At 45.9% G+C, this 19,848-nt stretch overlaps 2 protein-coding genes across 5 annotated transcripts in view; both read right to left on the bottom strand.

The window, feature by feature from the left end:
* Window positions 1-259: 259 nt before the first annotated feature.
* On the bottom strand, window positions 260-8,331 carry LOC1277772 (uncharacterized). 4 transcript variants are annotated; one of them, XM_061658821.1, is made up of 5 exons: window positions 8,175-8,331; window positions 5,410-6,654; window positions 2,188-2,337; window positions 1,953-2,116; window positions 260-1,892 (listed from the first exon to the last, which is right to left on the bottom strand). In XM_061658821.1, exons 2-5 carry the CDS (start codon window positions 5,822-5,824, stop codon window positions 759-761), a joined length of 1,863 nt encoding a protein of 620 aa, XP_061514805.1. In that variant the 5' UTR covers window positions 5,825-6,654; window positions 8,175-8,331; the 3' UTR covers window positions 260-758. The 4 variants fall into 4 exon arrangements, with proteins under 4 accessions (XP_061514805.1, XP_061514806.1, XP_061514807.1 ...); XM_061658822.1 differs by having other exon boundaries at window positions 5,410-6,494; XM_061658823.1 differs by having other exon boundaries at window positions 5,410-6,336.
* A 2,982-nt stretch (window positions 8,332-11,313) lies between these two features.
* Window positions 11,314-19,848, bottom strand: part of LOC1277773 (methylcytosine dioxygenase TET) — a 43,878-nt gene continuing 35,343 nt past the window's right edge. The window contains exons 3-5 of the mRNA XM_061656012.1: window positions 13,108-13,296; window positions 12,767-13,015; window positions 11,314-12,676 (exon numbers count right to left, since the gene is read on the bottom strand). Of these exons, the coding sequence (XP_061511996.1) occupies window positions 12,296-12,676; window positions 12,767-13,015; window positions 13,108-13,296 (819 nt within the window). The 3' untranslated portion in view covers window positions 11,314-12,295. The remainder of the gene's footprint in view (window positions 12,677-12,766; window positions 13,016-13,107; window positions 13,297-19,848) is intronic.

Below are 19,848 nucleotides of genomic sequence, written 5' to 3'. Positions count from 1 at the left end.
CATTTTCATGGCATCGTTTTATTGCGACGATATGACGATCACGAGATGATTGAACTGTGATGGAAAAGGTCGATCGGAGGGTTATTAAGTCGTAAGATTATGATGTGAAGATTACGGAGGAAAATCCTTATCTTTTGAACCGTAAAGCAGCTCAGAGATAGCGTCGACTAAATATAAAACAGCAACAAAAACCGCCTCAAACTATGCAATCCACATGACATTGCGCCGTAAGGTATGCAACACGCATTACACAACTCAATTCTTAGTTGGTTATTACTTTATTTTAGCAAAGCTGTCATCTTTGTTTGTTTATTTCTAAAATAAATTATGGTACAGCCAGTGTCCAGGCTATTGTTTGAGTTCCTGTCGATAGGAACTCTGAATATACGTTCAACTAAAACCTCCAGTGCAGGACAGTACATTACTAATCGTGTGGTGCAGTGGTAGAGATCTATTCTATAATGCATTTTCATATTAAGAAGAGTGATGTGATGAAGAATTAATGAAATGCAGTGCATTCGAACCAAGCCAAAGTCGCATGACGATTTACACATTAACCTAATACTTCTCTTCTTGGACGTACCACTTACTGTCTACACGTGTACTAACCTACATTTTCATCGCACTCGTTCATGGCAAATAAATACATTCAGCACACTCACCACCCAGACTACAGACACAGCTACAACCTAGTTTTTTTACAGACTTCTCACTTCTTCTCCTTCCTGTACACATCATGAAGCACTCGCTCACACAGTCTATCCCGCACAAGGAATTTGATTGTACCGGATACACGCACCGATATTATCTTCCGGACTACCTCGATCGATTCCCTCGCCAAAGTGTATTCCGAGCCGAAACGGTGTGACGGACGTCTCCACCCGACACGGTGAAACTCCTGGCGGGCACAGTGAGTTACCGCAGTGTACCGGTCGGCAGCTGGGCAAATCTCCCATCCCTACGCCTATGAAATCCTCCACGATGCACGGTAATGTGATCCGATCGAGACAGTTGATGCCATCGAACTGACGAGCGTGCCAGTCGGCTCGTGCCATGGCCTTACCTTTACGTTTTTTCGGAGCTTTGATATGTTCTTCTTCCTCATCGAAGATGCTACGAGAGAAAAACGATGGGAAGAACCCATCGAAGAATCCACCACCGCCACCTCCTGAGCCTTCCTCATCCGCCGCTGGCTCATCGGCGGCGACTTCGGGATCTTCCTCTGCCGGTACTGGTTCATCGGCTGCCGTTTCCAAATCCGCCGCTGGTGCTTCTGGAGATGGTGCTTCCACGACTGGATCTGCAACTGGCGAAGTTTCCACTGGGATATCGGCCGCAGGGGCAAGAGGATCATCCGCTAACGATGGATCGGAAAACGGTCCAGTTCCGGAGGTTGGTCCCGCCGATCCTCCTGGCGATCCGATGCCTCCTAGAGGGCCTCCTCCTGCTCCTCCAGGTGCTCCCTGTCCGCCCGAACCCGGCAATCCAATCCGAAACGATTGATCATCACACGGTTCGTACGATACGGAGCACATACCCTTCTCTTGCCGAATGCAGGCACGATAGTTTTGGTTCGCTAGATACCGCCCATTCTCCGCGAAGTTAAACGTCTGTATCAGCCCCTCCGATCCGGTGTAGTACTGCATACATCCGCTCGGCGACCGTTGACTGAACGGGATCTGCGACACACGAATCTCCCACAGCCGCTGTGCGAACGACCTGGAAGCAAAGTTCATCTCCAGCTCAATCGGCTCCTCGGCACGGCTTTTAGGGTTCAAATCGTAGTACAGATGTTGGCCCGAGTTTTGCCCGCACAGATCAAACGGACTGATGCCTCCAATCAGCCGGAACAGGTCGCCTTCACACACCCCCGTTCGTCGATTCGGCTGACCCTGTGCACGAGAGGTCACTTGGTTATTGATGAGCTTCAATAAAGACGCCCAGTTACATACCAATGCGAAGTGGATGAAATCAAACTTGAGCTGCGAGATGTCGGGATTCATCAGCTTAATCTTAAGCTTGCAGCTGCCCAGATCCTTCGGCACGATGCCGGGGAACGAGGGCGACACAAAGTAGGTAATGTTGTTCACAATCTCCTCGTTACAGGTGGCAACGACTGGGAATAGAGAAATGCCGTTCAAAAGCAAGCAATATTGAGCAACACACGCCACCGCCGTAGATACTTACACACACAGCACACACCGAAGCCGAGTGCACATTGGCCCCGTGCCGTTCCGCCCCCTATGCGGCACTCGTACACGTTCATGCACATGCCCGTCCGGCGGCCATCATCCGACAGGCATTCGTCATCGACCGGTACCGGCAGGAAGTTAAGCACTGAAAACGAAGGAAACACAGAGAGAGAGAGAGAGAGAGAGAGAGAGAGTCAGAGAGAGAGAAGGTATCAAAATCCGGCATCCTTAATGGCGTCGAATGCCTCCAGGGAGAAACTACGGGCGGGGAGAAGGACGTGTGTGTTTAACTATTCATGAGCCTTATGAGGGGGTAATGAGGACGTGTTGTCTCGATACGTAGTGTTTGCTCCCACCTCACCCGAATGCTGATCTGTTTTCGGATGGACGAAGCAAACGAACGGGAATGCATCGAGGCTATTTGCTTAGCCGGGGGCGAGGCTGTTTGTATCCTATTTCTGGCTTTCTGGGATGAAAGGTTACAACGGGAGTTCATTTGATGGGCCATTAGAACGTTCCCTCCACTGCTGCTCAAACCTGCCAAAGGTGCATTAAAGCTGCCCGCAGCAGCGTACTGCATTCTCGGAACATTTTAGCATCAAACTTGACCTCACAAATGCTAGTTAGATGATGCTTTCAAAATAAATGATTCCAGCAAGCTTGCTCCCCCTCTATCGGTGCTTTAAATCGGCTTTTCTCACCAGCAGAGCCCTTGTGCGCCCGTGCAGAACCTTCAGCAACCCATTTACGATTACTTTAGCTCGCACCATGGATTATTCAGCACCCAATTAACCACGCCGTCTTCTCCACATCCCAAGACGACGACGACGGCTTCTAGCATGCATGCCCAAACGTGTGCAGAGCAAACAAGTGTCTCCAGCCTTCCCTTGTCTTCCATCCTGCTAACTGCTAACCAACCAAACGCCATGTAGGACGTCGTGTCTAGAATGTGAACTTACGCTATCAAGCGTCTCCTATACCTTCAATCCCGACCCGACCCACACCTCAGCACGAAGAAAGCCAGCACAAACTTTGTCCTCCTGCACTGCACTTCTATTCCTGCAGCGTGTACGGTAAACGTGTTTAGCTTGTTCAACAGCTAGTACTACTACCGACAGCATTACAAAACTCTACTTCTAGGCCCCACCTTCCCATCGTAGTGCCTCTACCAAACGGCCTGAGGTAGCTTATTTTTGTTATTGTTTTGCCCGGCAACCACACGGCTGCGTTCTTCCAGGGAGCATTACGCCACTGTACAGGGCCGTGGTTCTGGTACGGTCGGACGGTCGCTCTACCCGTCGGTCGTTTGTTAATTTGGTGTCAGATCTGTTTAACCAACTACCAAAACCTTCTCCTCCCCGTTCCGAACGATCGGCTGCAGGCGCTTGGTGCATCAACTTCTCATTCCAAAAACCTCTGCTTCACTTACTTAGTTGTGCTGCATCGCAGAATGGTGCATCGCAGCGCGTGAGTGCACCTCGTACACAGGGTGGCTCTGTGTAGTTTGAATCGCCTTGTAAGTAATGATTTAACTTCCTGGCTCATTTCAGTTCCTGCTCACAGCAGGATGGCGAAGTGGATTTTAGGAAGCTTTTAGCAAGAGGATTTTGTGTGTGTGCGTGTGTGTGTGTGTGTGTGTGAGTGTGTGCGCGTTGGAGTGTAATATTCAGCACACTGTTTGTAAAATGGTGTGTTTTAATAAAGGAGATGCACAGATCATTAATCAATGTTAAAAGCATGCAGGCTAATTTTTGAATGCTAACTATATTACGCTCCCTTGGCACGTCGATTTATCATGCCTTGCTTTTGGTCAGTATCAGAAAAGTTCAACAAGCATTGGTTTCTTCGTGCAAAAACAAATTTGTTTATCGTTTCTTTTACCAGATGTGATAGGTGGTAGCTTGCTCGAGGTAGTTCATGCTGTAATACAGATTAAATTCGCTTTTGTTGAGTTTTTTTATATTAAGCAATAGGAATCTTGTAAGGTCTTTCATAGTATAATATGCATTCCTATCTGATAAAAGACATACTTCTCTAATTACTCTCCTCAATAAGCTTATAGTTATGCTTCAAATTGTAGTCTACTATTTGAAGCACTTTTGAAATGATCGTCTTTCTTATCTACTTTTAAGGAAAATACTTAACATTTATCCCCCATGAAAATTCCACTTCTAACTCCATTTTGCACTGAAAAATTTGAGAATTTACATTCTCTTTCAATTGTTCAAAACATTGCTCGATATTTTCATTTGGAACATTCTTTTTTAGCAGTGAGATGACTATACTGCTATGGGTAAAATTGAGACTGAGAAAGACTAACCTCTACCAAGGAGTGAGACCATATTCTGTTCTTTTGTCAACGGGGATAACAAACCAGAAGGAACTTTTATTGTACTTTTTCAAGATTTACAGGGTTTTCCAGGGGTTCTCATTGTTGTGGGACACTTCCTTGACTCCTTCCTATTGGAAGTGAACTTCGTATGATGGGAATTGGACTCTATGGCACCCTTTTTGGACAGGCTACTTGGGAATTCCTATTAGAATTGTCCAACAAGGGTGCTATAGAGTCCCATTCCCATTACATTAAGTTCATTTCAATTAAGAAAGAGTCAATAAAGCGCCTCACAGCTATGAGAACTCCTGGGAAACCCTATGAATATGTAACCTGTATGTTTTTACTTATGCTTGTATAAATATTATTGGTTGCTTAAGAAATAATCTGAAGGAAAAATCTATCAAAACTATCTAAATCATCATTTCCATTCAATGATCTTCGCTACATTTTCCCTCTACACAGAGACACACAACCAACCTTTAATTTTGCTTTAATTCCGTGACCTTCAACCGACCAGATCCAGAACTTTCGCCACGAAGGTTTCAATCTTCCCCTGCTTTGCTGCTTGCCGCCGGCGGAACAAAACATCGCCAAACCACGCCAATCCGATCCGATGCAATCACACTACAATTATGCTGTTACACGAAACAAGTTCCGAACTGTTGTTACACCTCCCCCGTTGCCCTCCCCCTCTCAATCGAATCCGGTTTGCCCCATCTTGCTCATCCACTTTCCCGTGGGGGGGGGGGGCGGGAAGGAGATGTGCTCCTTCCCCACCCTTCCCAGCAAATGACAAACCCCGATGGCTAAGAATTTCACATACACAGCGATTAGCGAAAAACTTTCACCTCCGTTACAAACCCCCCCCCCAACAAACGTTACCTTTCCCGGAGCGTCGTCTTGTGCCGCCCTGCGGCCGGCTGCTTGCGTCACCGTAGAAGGAAGCGACACCGGTCGATTCGCCGTAGCTGTACCGGCTGCGCCGCACCGAACCGGTTCCCGTCCCGTTGCCGTACCGGTTCGTAACTAGGTCAAAGGAATCGCTCGACCTTGCCCCTGACTCCGTGTCCTGCTGGTGGCCCGCCGGCGCTCCCCAAATGTCGTACGTCTTCATCGAGGGCCACGATTTGGCGGACAGGGAAGGTGCGGCCGTGCCGGGGGTGGGTCCTCCTCCCACCGTGAGGCCTACGAGCAGCACAACGAAACCCAGCGGCACCGGTGACCTCAAACCGGTGTGAATCCTTTTTCTTCGCTTACGGGCTCGAGCGGCGGAACGGCTTTCCTGTGCCGTGGTCATGCTGACGATGCAAATTCAAAACGACTCGTCCACGTTCAAAGTAGGCAATAAATATTGAAGAAGGTTGTAAATCCCTCCTTCTTTCCCTCGTCCGTGGTCTATCGTTCTCGTACAGTTGCCCTCGAGGTTGCGGTCGCTTTCAGCGCTGGCCAAATTCCGGTACTGGCATTCTTGGCGGGCTCAAGTCTTTTCATTCGAGCAGTCGCGTTAACAACACAACACAACAACTTTGGCTTTTGCACATAATAATTAGGAATTATGAGGTCACAAAATGAAATGACACTGCTGAACTTGTTCCACCACTTCCACCACACACTCAGCTAAACGAAACTTTTATTAGGTCACAGGGAAATTTAAGCCACCGGCGTTGTCTTCCGTGCGGCATTCGTACGGTTGCTTTTATTCATTGCACTTTTAAATTTCACTCAAAAAAACGCACACTCACACTGGCACACACTTTGTCTTCTTCGTTTTCCCTGAGTGGTATTAGCACATCAGCTCATAAACAGGAACTGCTCCTCAATTTGAATCGTTTAGGCATTAATTAGGCTTCACCAGTAGCTTAAATAGCACGAGCTTTTTTTGGTGCTCTTTTAACGACCTTTTCACTCATAAACTTAGGCATTACCGCCCTTACTGGGAGTGTGTGTATATCGCTTTAAAATGTTACCTACAGACACACACACACATGGGAGAGGTTGTTGTTTTTGAATTACCACTAAATAAAACACCGCTGCACACAAACACGCTACCGTGTAGTACCAACTTTTGACCGGCACAATATTCCAGCGGGAAAACAATTTTCCCCATACACACACGCACGCGAACCACTGTAACGGTATGCGGCGGATAGCGGCAGCATAAAAATGAATGCATAAATTATACCACAAACACACACACACACACACACACACACACACACACACACACACACACACAGTGCACACGGTGATGAAATTTTGCTGCCTCCCAAAGTTCTTATCACGGAACCAGCGGACCGGTGGCGGCCAGGGTGGATGTAAAGGAGCGGACCAATTTTCAGCTCGTAAATTTTTGGCCCAACCTAACTACTTGGGAAGCATACACACACACACACACAACGAGGGTTGTTTATTGTTTTTCTTTCTGCAAAAGTGTATGGGTGTTATCAGGAAGAGAGCTTTTTTGTTGCGGGGGCAAAACGTATTTCATATTAAAATAAAGCTTGTTGACATGTTGAGTGGAGGGCGTGTGTGTGTGTGTGTGTGTGTGGTTGTGTTTTCGATTAATCGCAAGAGAAAAACAATTTTATAATACGGGAATGGAAATTGCTTGAAATTAAATGCATTTTTTTATTGGATGCCCTACATCCCCTATGAATATCCTAGTGACTTAATTAAGCCAATATTTGCAAAGGAACATAATTTAATTCAGTTTCATTCTGTAACCTTCACACAAAGTAACAAAAAAAAAGGAAATTAAGTACATTCCAAGACACTCCCTTTACAGAAAGCAGCCTTCACAATCGTATTGGCAATTAATTACGCTTTCATCAACTTCCAATCAGCAGTCAATTATTATTGGCAGAAAGCATTAGACCCGGAACGAACTATTGATTGAAGTCCGAAGGCACCTCCTTGACCACCACACCACCACGACCGCACGCAAAAATTGTCACTTTCGTACGTTCTCATTATCTTGCGCCTTTGCCCGCGGCAGCAGCACCAGCATCCCCACAAGAGACACACTCAAGCACACACACGCACGTTTGTGGCTTGCAACAAACTTTCTCCAATTACTGTACGCGCACGAGACTCGGACCGAAGCGAGAGAGTTTGTCGGATTGTCTTTGCAGAAAGGAACAGAGCGTGCGTGTGTGTATGTTTGAGAAGTTGGTCATTTGCGGGGAAGCATCCCAGGGTGTGTTTGTAACCCACAAAAATAATGTCTTTTTAATCACTGGACGACCACACAGAGTTAGAAATGTTTGGTTTTACGCTGGAATGTGTTTCCCTTTTCGTGACGTGTGTGTCTGTATTTTTTTTTTCTAAACAAGTACAAAATGCCTGATCTTAACTGCTTTCTTTGATAGCATTTTGTATATTTTATCAATTTTTAATTAAAAAAAAACATTAGTTTCGTCTCGTTAGCTTCACACCTTACACGCGCGGCTTGATATCTCACTGATTAATCGAATACCACCCACTGTTCGCGCTGCTTATCTTCACACGCCCATCAAAATACACATAAAACCTCCCATTAACACCTTTCCTCATTAGCGAAATGAGTTATGAGATGTGCATCGATGCACACCTCTTCGATGCACTTCATCTTCACTGCACCGTACACACAAGCACGCGCGAAAACAAACCTCTTTTGCTCAAAGCACGACCACATGAGTGTCCATCCACAGACACGTCCGTTCCAGACGATCACTTAAAGCATACTACTACTACACCCGATCCACCGCGATCAGCACCGGTCGGTACGATCGCTTTCATGCTCTCCGGGAGAAAGAGATCTTTCTTTCTCGTGCATGATTCATGCCTACCGTTTCGTACCAAGCTGCCCCGATGCCACGAGCGACGAGCGATGCAAGTTTAAAGATCATCATCATTTCTTTGCTCGTTTTTCGACTTCCTTCCTTTCGGCGCAGGTCTCTTAGACAAGGTTCGGGAAGGTCAAATGTTTATGCGCTTACCAGCACGCTTTGCTGCTTGTTTAAATGGGAATGTTGGATGCAGCGGATGCATTCGGACGAGGCTTCGGTGGGATGCTGCACTAAACAAACCCGCGCGCGAAGGGGCGTTGAGTGAGAAACACCACAACGAGCCCGTGAAGCACTCTTGAGAGAAGGATCGGAATGGTTTGATCTAACCCCCGCGGGGTGCTAATGACCCTTCAGGAGTTTGTTTTGGTTAGCACTAGACATTGATCGAAGTTGAAGAGGACGTGTTTACACTTGAAATGGTAATTAAATTACAAATTTACTTGAAATATCCTGGTCACGTCACCAATTATGTTTGAAGGGTTAATTAAAACCTTTAAAGTTTGCTTCCCAGTTTGTCTAATTAATTGTCTTTTAAAAAATATTAATAATTTAAAACTTTACTCCTACAGATATCACATTTCATGCACCGTTGTCTCCTTCAAATTTTCGCCGAAAATCTTAACTACAAAATTCTTCTCCTCCTCCTTAAGCATTTAATTTCCCGCGCCAGCAACATCTTCAACCCGCTCGCACACGTCTGTGGGTGACGTCCTCCTCCCCTCAAATCTTACTTGCAAATGATAAACGACGGCTATGCATCACCAGTTGATCGATCGGTGAAGGCGTCACTTTGTCGTTAATCTTTCTCCCACTCCCCTCCCGTTCCGGTGTACTGGTGGTACCGTTTTAGCGCAAACACAAAGATGATTGTTTCTCTCGTCCGGAAACAGCGTCCGGGGATCCAAAAAACGCTTCCAGCTCGATGAATTTGTGGATCGATTTTTGAAGGGCAGAGCACACCCTTCGAGGTGGCCGCAGTGTCATCGACCTCGGCTCGCTTTTAGTGGCGCTTTCCTTCCATTCCGTTTGCGTACTTCACGTTTTCGTTCCGTTGCGTATTGCGTGCGGTTTACGGCCGGCTGTGCGCTTGCATGACCTACTTTAAGCGTCGATGCACATTGCTTCAAAAAGTGTGCGGCACTGATCAGATGGTTTAAGCTGCTTCTTTTCGCGTCAAAGTCATGGTTAAAAAACCCCAAAAATGTGAGCTGATAGATCTGGTGAAAAGCACACTAAAACACTAAAACGCCATCGTAAGCTTCTGTTTACTTTTCGTAATTAACCTCAGACAGTGTATTGCCCACCGTAAAATAACAACGGAACTGCTAAAAACTATACCACAAAAAGCACTCGAACGCAACGCAGAAGCAAAAACCAACCCAGAGACACAGTGCTGCTGCACAAAAAGCCCGCGACAGATATACCCACAGACCCACTAACCACTAATCATCATCCACCTTGAGAGAGCCGCCGCTTCCGAAGGGAATTAGCTTCGTCTGATGTCTTCGTCTTCGTGTGAGCACCTTCAATTGCATCGTTTCTTTTCCTTTTTTGCTTCTTTGTTGTTGTCGTCGTCTTTTTTTCTTTCTCTATTTCCCTCTTGTTTCCTCCTTCCCGCGCGCGCACACACACACGCGTTCAAGTGGGGTTTGTGTAGTAATTTCACTTTTCTTTCAATTTCTGGTTTCCATCAACCGTCACACCGCCGCACGTTTGCCCTCAGGTGGAAAGTGTTTCCGATCCCGCATCGGTGTTTACTTCGCGGCGCGTGGCGAGGTGAGGCACATTTTTGCTGCCTGAAGGTGGGCCGGCAGGGCGCTGCCTCTTAAACGAAAGTCAAGACTGCTCGTTGTACGCAGGCAAACATGTGAAACAGTGTGTCGGGTGTGACACGTTTGATGAACTGATCTCGGTACGCCTCCGAGAGGTCGCTGTGTTAAGAGCTGGCAGGTTATGTCGACGATGTGGGTTTTTTATTTCATCAATTTCCCCTTCATCACTGATGTTGTGAGGTATGTAACAAGAGGGTGAAAAATGTGGTTCAAGACTGCGGAGGTCAAAGATGCTGGCGAAAAGTGAGGTCAGTAAGATCTTCTGCAATCAATTACTAGTGTGAAGAGGACTAACGATTGTTATTGTTTAAAGCTGAAGTGCAGTACATTGTGTTGATAACTTTGTTGTATTTAGTGCATGTTGTGCAAGCATAAAACTATTTCCAACAATAAATAATACACATACAAAATCAACTTAAGGAGTTATGAAATAATTTTTTCCGGAATAATGGAACAATTTCGAAGATTTTCAGAAAGAAAGATAGAGCTTGAAATAGATATTCAATTATTTTTTCGGTGTCAATCTGAAAGATTCTCTTGCAAATTCAACTATTCAAACAAACATCTTACATCTCAAACACGCATTTCAGATTATAGAATGATACCATATTTCATGAGACCTCAAACACTCGAATAGCAATCAACGGATTTTAAATGTTATGTTTATAATTGTAAGAAAATGCAATTTGAAGCTAGTGATCCATCACATTTAGAGAAACACTTCAATAAACAATTGAAACGGTCAATTTTTTAAATACGGTTCAAATTTGTTTGAAAATGTTTACTGTTTTTCATTTTTCTTGAACCAGTTCTTCCTAATGATTACAGCGCCAAGCGATCAACGTGTAGAAACATTGAACTAAGCTCCCATGTGCGATGCTAGCGCCACCTGTTAGTGAGTTTGAAGACCTTATTTGAATTTAACGGAAAAATTATCAAATCAAACAAAACCACAGAAATCCGAGGTTTTTCGAAAATAGCATTTTTACAGTAATCAGTACAGTTACAGTAATGGGAAGTAATCTAGGCTTCCTTTAAATTACTTCCCATTTTATTCAAAGTTACGATCCAATGACTTGTTTATTGTGATATATTTCAAATAAAAAACCAACATCAGTGTCGTCCCATTTTTTGACATAACAATTGTAAGCGTTTAATAATGATAATAAAATATTATTCATATTCATATATAAAAAATACACCTAATACGTACGTATGTATAAGCCTACGCAATGGAAAGCATACATAAAACAACACTCTAACATAGAAATCATTATCGTATATAGTTCCGATTGATCGTTCCGAAGTCGTACCTCCACACTGTACACGTTTGTATATAAATTCCCTTCCCTCATCTATTTCCCATGCATAATAAAGCAAATACAACATCGAACGTGTTAAGAACTAACACGTAAACGTAAGCTCTAGCGACAATCTCTTACGCAAGATAACACATACACCTTTTTAGATACGTTCAACACACCGAACATAGACAAACATTTAACATTTTTGTACACCCTGCACGCTACAAGACGCCTAAACCTGATAGCCTGATAAAGAGCTGGCTAGTGTACATAAGAAAGGCATAGCTGCTCTTGGAAAGCCGCCGATAAATATCTATCACTAAAGCTTGTACAACTTCTCCACGGACACAATCAATGCACACACTCACACAGATATAGGGACAGCAATAAGGACGATAGAAGAGAGCGCAAGGATCAAAGGACCCACTCAAGCAAACACAACCATCGATCTCTTGTAAGCTGTTCCCGCTGATCATCATCACCATCATTGCGCTTAGTCATGATACGCGTGGAGAGTGGATTTTGCCCTCATCGGCAAGATCGCTCTCTAGGAACTCTAGGCCTCAAATAAAATCGAACTCTTCCTGACTCAACCTGCCCTCTTTCTTCGTGTCGTCCAAACATCGTCGTCCCATCTAAAACCCTGTCAGAGTGCTCCTGCCATTTGTGTGCCTTACATTCCCCCCTTCTTCGCTATAATTAATTTGTACATCGTCCTATTTCGAAATAAAAATGAGGAGTATGCATCAGTGTAAGCCTCACTTTTCTGCCTCTCTGTCCGCCAGCCGTAACCCACGCCACGTGCTTAGACGTGCTGATCGATACCGGTGTTGGGCGCGTCCTCCAGCTTACGCCACACAACGTTACACATCTCGCGTACCAGTGCCTTCTCGCCGTCGTCCAGCTGATCCGGTGGAGTGTTGCCGATTCGTTCCCGCTCTAGCTGCTCGCGTACTTCCAAAACCTGCAACGCTCGTACGACCGCTTCCGGACGGCCGGAGATGGGATCGGGATGGGAGGAGGTCGTTGTCACCTGCCCTGTGCCGTTCGTTGTGGCACCGGCGGTGGTCGTTGCACTATTGTTCAGTACTACCGCTCGTTCCTCCTCTAGCTGCCGTATCCTCGACTCAAGTGCCCGGACGTACTGAAGCGTTTGATCGCTTAGGGTCGATCGCATGTTTAGATCCTATATTGGAGTTGAGAGGAGGAAGACCCGAAAAAGAAACCATATAAGATTTCAGCTCTTCCATAAAGCGTATTCCACACAAGAACTTACCATTCCATTACGTCCAAACTGCGCAATGTTGTGCAGGTTCTCGTCGGCGTTCGTGCTAGAACTGCTGCCATCACCGTCGTCTCGAAGCGGGACGGCCGAATTGCCCGAATTACCACAGCTAGAGCAGACCGTAGCCGTGCGACCCCCTGTGTTGTTTCGTTCCTCGTCCAGATACAGGCACAGCTCCTTCAGCTCCAAATTGTCACGGATCAGCTCCTGCTGCTTGTCATCCAGCTGTCTCAGTTTCGTCTACAATTCCAAAACACAAAACATGATACACACATCAGCATATTGAGGATGTCATTTCGAGGCCTTTGAGGACCTCATCTCATCCAACCTACCTGATAAGCGGAGACCTCCTGCCGCATAACGCTCGCCGTGTACCTGCCGAACCGCTGCCATTCCCGGGCCAGCTTGCGTCCCTTCTGCCGGTCGTCGTCCAGGAAGCAGCACAGATCTCGCAGCTCCTGATTGTCATCGCTTAGCCGCTGATTAGCCTCTTTCAGTGCCCGTAGCTCGGCCAGCAGATTCTGTTTGGGCGTTGTCAAATGCAAAGGAAAGAAAAATGGAAACGAACGCATGAATAAACAATAAAACTCGTTAAACGCTTTAGTTGAGAGTTTGCCCAGCTTCTTGTGGAATTCGCTCCAGACATAAAGAAGCTCCCCGGACTCGGTTGATTTAACCTACTTCAGAAGGAGACATTAAGCAAACAATCAAACACACACACAGACACGGTGGGCTACATTTAGCAGCAGGCCCCATCCGGCTTCCATTTAACGAACTCTTCCCAATCTCACCGTGCGTCACGTTTGCGTGATGATACGCAAACCCCAAAACGTGGGGCGCAAACATGTGCGCGAAATGGGAACCCTCACTTCAGCTCTCAACCACCACCACCACCGGAAAGAATGTGAATCGTGTGTCGTGAAAAGTCACGTACGGTGAGACTAATTTACATTTCATTCTATTACACTTCCCCGGTGTGCGACCGGCCCTCCGGGCGCTTGAAGCCGCGGCAAATCAAACGCCTTTTTCGGGTGATAATGATGGAATCTTACCGAGTCTTGGGAGGTTTTTACGTCTTCGCTTTCGCTACGACCGCCACTTGCAGGCGAGTTTGGAAAGTACCGAGACACTACCGAGTGTAGACACCAGACCACGATCAACGCTGGACTCTTGGCGGTGTGTCTAAGTGGTCCTCCCGCGATCGTGTGGCGCATCTTGAAGGCGCATCATGATCCATCATTCCTGGGGAACTACACACACAGATGGGGGATGGAAAATCGTGTGCTTTCAAATTAGGAAAATCTCTTCTACCGTAACACATGGCGCTGGATGCTGTGGAGAATTATATCTCCCCATCTTCCATGATCTTCCCCACAATCCCGTCGACCACTAGCGAAGATGTTCCGGCGAGAGGAAAAACCTCTTCAAAATCGCCCACCACAACCACTTACACCACACACACACACATAAGATGCTTTCTTCCGACTTGCCTCCAGGCGGGAGAGGTCCGAATTCCCGCACATGCAGATTGCTGAGCATGGTCCGCCCGATCATTTTCTGGCTGTTGACCTTTTCTCTAGCTGCCGCCGCCACTTGCTGGGAGTGGGAGGAGGGATCATGCCCACAGGTAAGCCGGGTGCAATATGGTGCGGGTGAAATGATGAGCCACGAACCCGGTCTGACGGTGAAATTGGACGGCAGGAAGAATGTGGGATTGAGAGAAAGCAGAAGCATTCCTGTATTTTTTTTTTTTTTTGATTCCGTTGGGGAGCTTTATACGTTGAGAGTTATATTGTTTTATTATTGTATTTTTGAATGGGTCTATGAGGGTGCAAGGAAGGTTGAGCTCTAATTAAGCCTAGGGTTATTCATTGTTTTCGTAAGATTAGATGCATTTTTAATGTATCAAGCCCTGAATTTAATGACGCAATATTCTAAATATGCAACAATCTTCCTTCCAATAGGTCTTAACCTCGAAACACACAAGCTTTCCCCCCAAACAAACAGACGAAAATATGTCTTTTTAAATATCTTTATGATAATTACCCTTCTTCTACTACGTGATAAATGACTGGACTGCAGCCTTGCAGCCTTGACTGATATTATCGCTGCCATTGGCGTAACGCAAAGGTAAAATTTAATTTCCTAATTAGAAACACAACACCCAACAACTAATGAGCTAATGAACGTGCTACCCCTCGAGGAAAATAATCATCCAAAACGGTCACTAACAAATCGCTTACACGCTTACAGCACAACAGCATCGGAGGAGTTGAAGTAAGCTTAAAATAAATAATGCAAACATGTGTACATGGCAAGCAACTCAACCATATAAAATCCGGCCAAATCTACCGAACCGAAGCTCCTTCTGCCGAAGTGCCAGTGCCGGTTTCGTATTAAATGGCCCTGAAAAATGAGCTATCAAACGAGAAGCTTACGAGGTGAGGAGTTGCAAGCCTCGTAACATCCTCTCCGTTTTGGAGATGCATCTCCAATGAAGATTTTTAGTTAAATTCTAATAAGCATTCACGGTTATAATTCCTTCAAACTGTCATCCTTGAATGACAAAAATAAATCTTATCATCAGGTCAAAAGAAGGTCATCTTAACCACACTCCACTCTTCCATCTAACGAGATGTAATTATTACCACAAAATCAAACACGAGTAACTACAGTTCTCACATTGCTTTGCAGTCGGCCACGCTGCAATGCAGGCTGGGAACAAACATGTGATCCAATTCTTCAGATGTTTCTGTTCCCAGCTCACCGCAAAACCCACAAACCCCGCCAAACCAGCGAGAGGAATCGATCCCAAACCACTAACACCGAATGGTGTGTGCGCGCCAGGAATGGCAAGAATGAGGGGTATTAATTTTAGCACAGCCCAAGCTTTATGCCTCATTTGGCGGCGTTTCATTCAACATTCACCTGCGCAAAAACACACACACTGCGAATGGTGCGCGGATCAGGTTTTGCTGTTCTCTTCCTTCTCCAGTGCTCACACGAATGGAGTAATTTCCACGCCGCCTCTCTCTCTCGGCTGCTCCTACATCTACTTGGGAAATCGTACGATTGGGCTTATAGTTAGTCGGTGCGAATTACAATCGAAGCAAAAGTGCAGCGCAATAATCTTCACTTGTGCTCTGGTGCTTTGCGTTCGGAATTTCGCTTTAATTATCCTCTACCCTTCAGCGGTACGCGCAAAGCAAGCCCCAAACAAGGGGAGATGCAACGGGATACCTTACCGAGAAAAGGCGCACGAGGAAACCAGGGGAAATGCGATCGATCGCGAGGTGCGATTTATGAAACGGTAAATAAAATGTTGCTTCCTTTCGGGAAACGGAGTGGCGGGAAGCAAACACAACAAGCCACAACCAAATGCAAACATAGAACGATCTAAAGGGGGTAGCATGGGAGCATTTGGAGGGCCTTCAAATGAGAGTTCGATACCGTTTCACCATCCCCGGGAACGGGGCAGGAAGTAGCAAATTTATCTCACCATTTTTTCTTTCGATTTCTTATTTTGTTTTTGAATCTAGAATTGTGTCTGTGAGTGGAACTGGGATCTGTTCTCGGAGCAGAGGTTTGTGCTTGGGAAGATTCATTTTGCTTCTTTTTAATGCCATTTTTCTACGACAAATTGGTATCTATAAACCCAAGACCCAAGACTAAGGACAGAGCTGTAGATGGAAAGAACATTTTCTCTCTGTGGTATTCAGATTTCTTTGGTTATGCTCGGCCCTTGCTTTGTTGCAATCTGTTGTGCTTCATCTGTTTCTGCAAACGACGCTCTGTGAATGATTAAATTAAATTGCTTTTCTCTGTTCCGGAAATGTCCAACGATGATGTCCCTTTGCACACTTTAGCCTTCTTGGAGTTGCCTTTTGTTAGACATTGACATAGGTATTGCTATGAATAGAGAACGCTTTTGAGGATTAAATGAAACTTATTATTGAATCCTCAATAAAGCGATCATTCCTACATAGCAGCTCCAATAACATTAACTATCGTATACATTCTTCAAACATATTTGTTCCTCATAATTAACATAAAACGGAGGTAAAGTAAACCAACAGTTTCACATTTATTTCCATCTCTATGTCAAGCATCCAACCACCAAGATAGGAAATAAACTCCAAACGAAACCAGGCTGCACCTCTTTTTGATTCCCCACTGCTCTGCAGGAATCCAATTTTCTCGCCTCTCACATTTCCAACCACAACAACACCCAGGAAAGGCCACAGCAAAAACACTACTCACCAGAAAGCTTTGAACTATCGCCCGGGTGGAGCAATACAACAAAAAAAACACCGAAACGGTAGGTCGCAGCGTAACCGTCAGCACCACAGACACAGAGATGCAAACGTGCCACGGTAAAAGAACGCTGACCGATCAATTGAAATTAATTTCATTGGCCCCGGGATCCGGTGCCGTATTTGCTCAAACCCCTGTGTACACCGCCGGTGTTCCACCGATCTACTTTTCCACCTTGATCGTTTTCCCTCCGATCGCTGCAAAATGCCAGAAATAATACCCGCACAACCGGCCCGATGTCACGATGTAGTAGTGCGTTGGCTAATACTCAATCTGGAGGGGGAAAAGACGCCCTTTCCCCTTTTCCCCGGGGCACCCTAATGATCGAGAGTTCACACTTTGCCGCTAGAAATGGTACAAACTCCACCCATAATTATCCAACCCAGTGCTAGGGGGGCGCCGCGATGGAGCTAGTGGTAGGTTGCATTTATGAGCGATTTATTGAGCGATTGTAAATTATAATTCGTTAATTGCTGGCACCTTCGGGCACGAGTCGCCGATACCCCTCTCCCCTTTGGGGATTGGATTTGAGAAGGGAAACAGGGGAAGCGATTTTGCCGTGGGAGTTCCTGTCAAGCGTAAAACCCACCCGGTAACGTTCACCCATAGACCCGCGACGTGCCGTACACAATTTGCCCGACCAGCGACCGAAACCGACCCCACCGGACCTAAGAGGGAAATAATAGAAGAATAAAAAAACCGGCCCACCAAAAGGTGAAAAGTGTTTTCGATTTACTGCCCGCTAATGTTCCACTTATGCAAGTAAACATAAAACGGGACCCTTTCGGGAAGGGAAATCGCTCGCCCGCCCGTCCCGTCTGCTAACTGTCCGTTGGCGAAGGGTTCTTCTTTCACAGCTTCAAAGGGAAACCTTCAAACCATTCTCTTTGTGCCGCATTTTTCAGTCGTTGTTTTTGTTATGCCTGCCTCTTCTTCTACTTCTTGTCTATTCGATTACCATCTCCCTGTATGCGGTTCTCCTTTCCTGGCCCTCGCAGCAGTTTTCTTTCATTTCTTTCTTACAAATGTGTTTCCTGCTTCAATCAATCACTCTCCAGTGTCATCGTTTTTCCCGTCTTTTTCTTGTGCCCTTCAATAGCAACCACTTTTTTTTCTATTTATTCTAACTTTATTTTCTCCGTTTAACCACCGTGAGGTTCCCTTCTCCCCCGTTCGTTCCACATGGAAAGCGTTTGTCTCTTGCAAATGATGTTTGAAAGGAGGACAAAACAACACAGCCGCGAGTGCGGAGCACGGAGTAAACACAAGTGATATTAGAGGGGAGCAAGAGGGGAAAAAGAAAACACCAACCCCCCCTAGAGAGTCGTGTGGAATTTCGAATTGGGTACCGCCGCAGCCGTGCACGTGACACGTGACAGGAAGAGGAGCAGAGGCAAATACAAACAAACGCGTAACCTATTTCTCCGTAACTCCCTCAACGGTCAACGGTTTTGTTTGGGTCTTCAGTGCGAGCGAAGGGCTTTGGACATCCTTTTCCCCTATTTACAACCGAAACCGTTCCCGTAACATCTGTTCAAAGTGCTGGTAGCAAATGACTCTTCACACTCTTCGGTGCCGCGTGCGGGTGCTTTAATTCAAACCATATGTGAGGGAGCTCTAAGCTCTCTCCTCCACACCTTGTATCAATTATCATGCTCTCTGGAGATCCCGGTAAAAGGAGATCTCGAGAAAAACGTTCAACAGAAAATTGACATGTTTATCGATCACCTCAGATCTGGGATGAGCTGATCAAGAACACCTCAAACTGAAGATCAAAGAGCAGAAGAGTCCAAGGCACGCGCGCTCATCTTCCTCACATTTAAGCCGAAGTAACTTCTGAAGATGACTGGTGTTGGCCCGGTTGAATTTGATTATAATCTCTCCATTTCATCTCCAGTTTCATCTAGCACCCGGGACAGGATTCTTGAGCGTTACCCGAAACGGTACAGATGGATCGGATTCCGAAACGATCCCATAGGAGCGTTACGTAAAAGTGTTGGAATTGGGTCATTCGCTGTACCATTCTATTTATGGCTATTTATTTATCCTATCCCGTATTCGTAGCCCTATCAACTGTGTAATGTACGCTGCTTACATGCTACCGGGGGTTTATGATCATCTTGGGTGTTGAATGTTCACAAACATGTGCTGAGTTTGTTTATAAAACATCGTTTTGTGTTGCCCAGAGCGTCATATTTCAACATTCTGACTCGACTGACGACACATCTCGAGCGTTGTGACCCTTTAAAAGGGCTGTAACAATCAACAAACATCAGAAATGACTCCAAAGCCATCTCAACATCTCAATCAACCTTCCATGGTGTAGAATTTTATTCGCGTCAGTTCCATTAATGACTCTCTCCACTCCACTACTCTAATGATGAATTGTCTTTAACGAACGATATCCTCCCCGCACAAATCTCTTTCGGGGTAAATAATCACTTCCAATCTTATAAACATATCATCCACATACACACACACCGCATAACAACAATCACAACAAAAACCCTTTTAATACCAACATCCTGCGGTGTCGGTAATCCCTCGAACCGCGCAAAGAGGGAGACTCCCACTCCGCATCTGCCGTAGCGAATTCCAATACACATACACACCCAGAGCGCCGCATCTTGCTCACCGGCACACCGGGGCCTGACCCACTTCACAGCACACAGTGGTTAGAGCTACTGGACCGGTGCGTAACCACTGATTAGCCCCTTTCCCCCCATCGCACAACACCCCATCATAAACACCTCCCGAAG

The sequence above is a fragment of the Anopheles gambiae genome, chromosome 3 (genome assembly GCF_943734735.2).
Source record: "Anopheles gambiae chromosome 3, idAnoGambNW_F1_1, whole genome shotgun sequence".
Classification (NCBI taxonomy): Eukaryota; Metazoa; Arthropoda; class Insecta; order Diptera; family Culicidae; genus Anopheles; species Anopheles gambiae.
The sequence above is the reverse complement of the archived record's forward strand: the minus strand, read 5'-3'. Positions and strand labels throughout refer to the sequence as shown.

What these genes read in the sequence shown, in the direction of transcription:
- LOC1277772 (XM_061658821.1), bottom strand. Translation starts at nt 5,824, where the DNA reads ATGACCACGGCACAGGAAAGCCGTTCCGCCGCTCGAGCCCGTAAGCGA. An exon ending in CTTCGGTGTGTGCTGTGTGT is followed by an intron (nt 2,117 to 2,187) that starts GTAAGTATCTAC and finishes CTCTATTCCCAG; the next exon opens with TCGTTGCCACCTGTAACGAG. An exon ending in ATTTCATCCACTTCGCATTG is followed by an intron (nt 1,893 to 1,952) that starts GTATGTAACTGG and finishes TCTCGTGCACAG; the next exon opens with GGTCAGCCGAATCGACGAAC.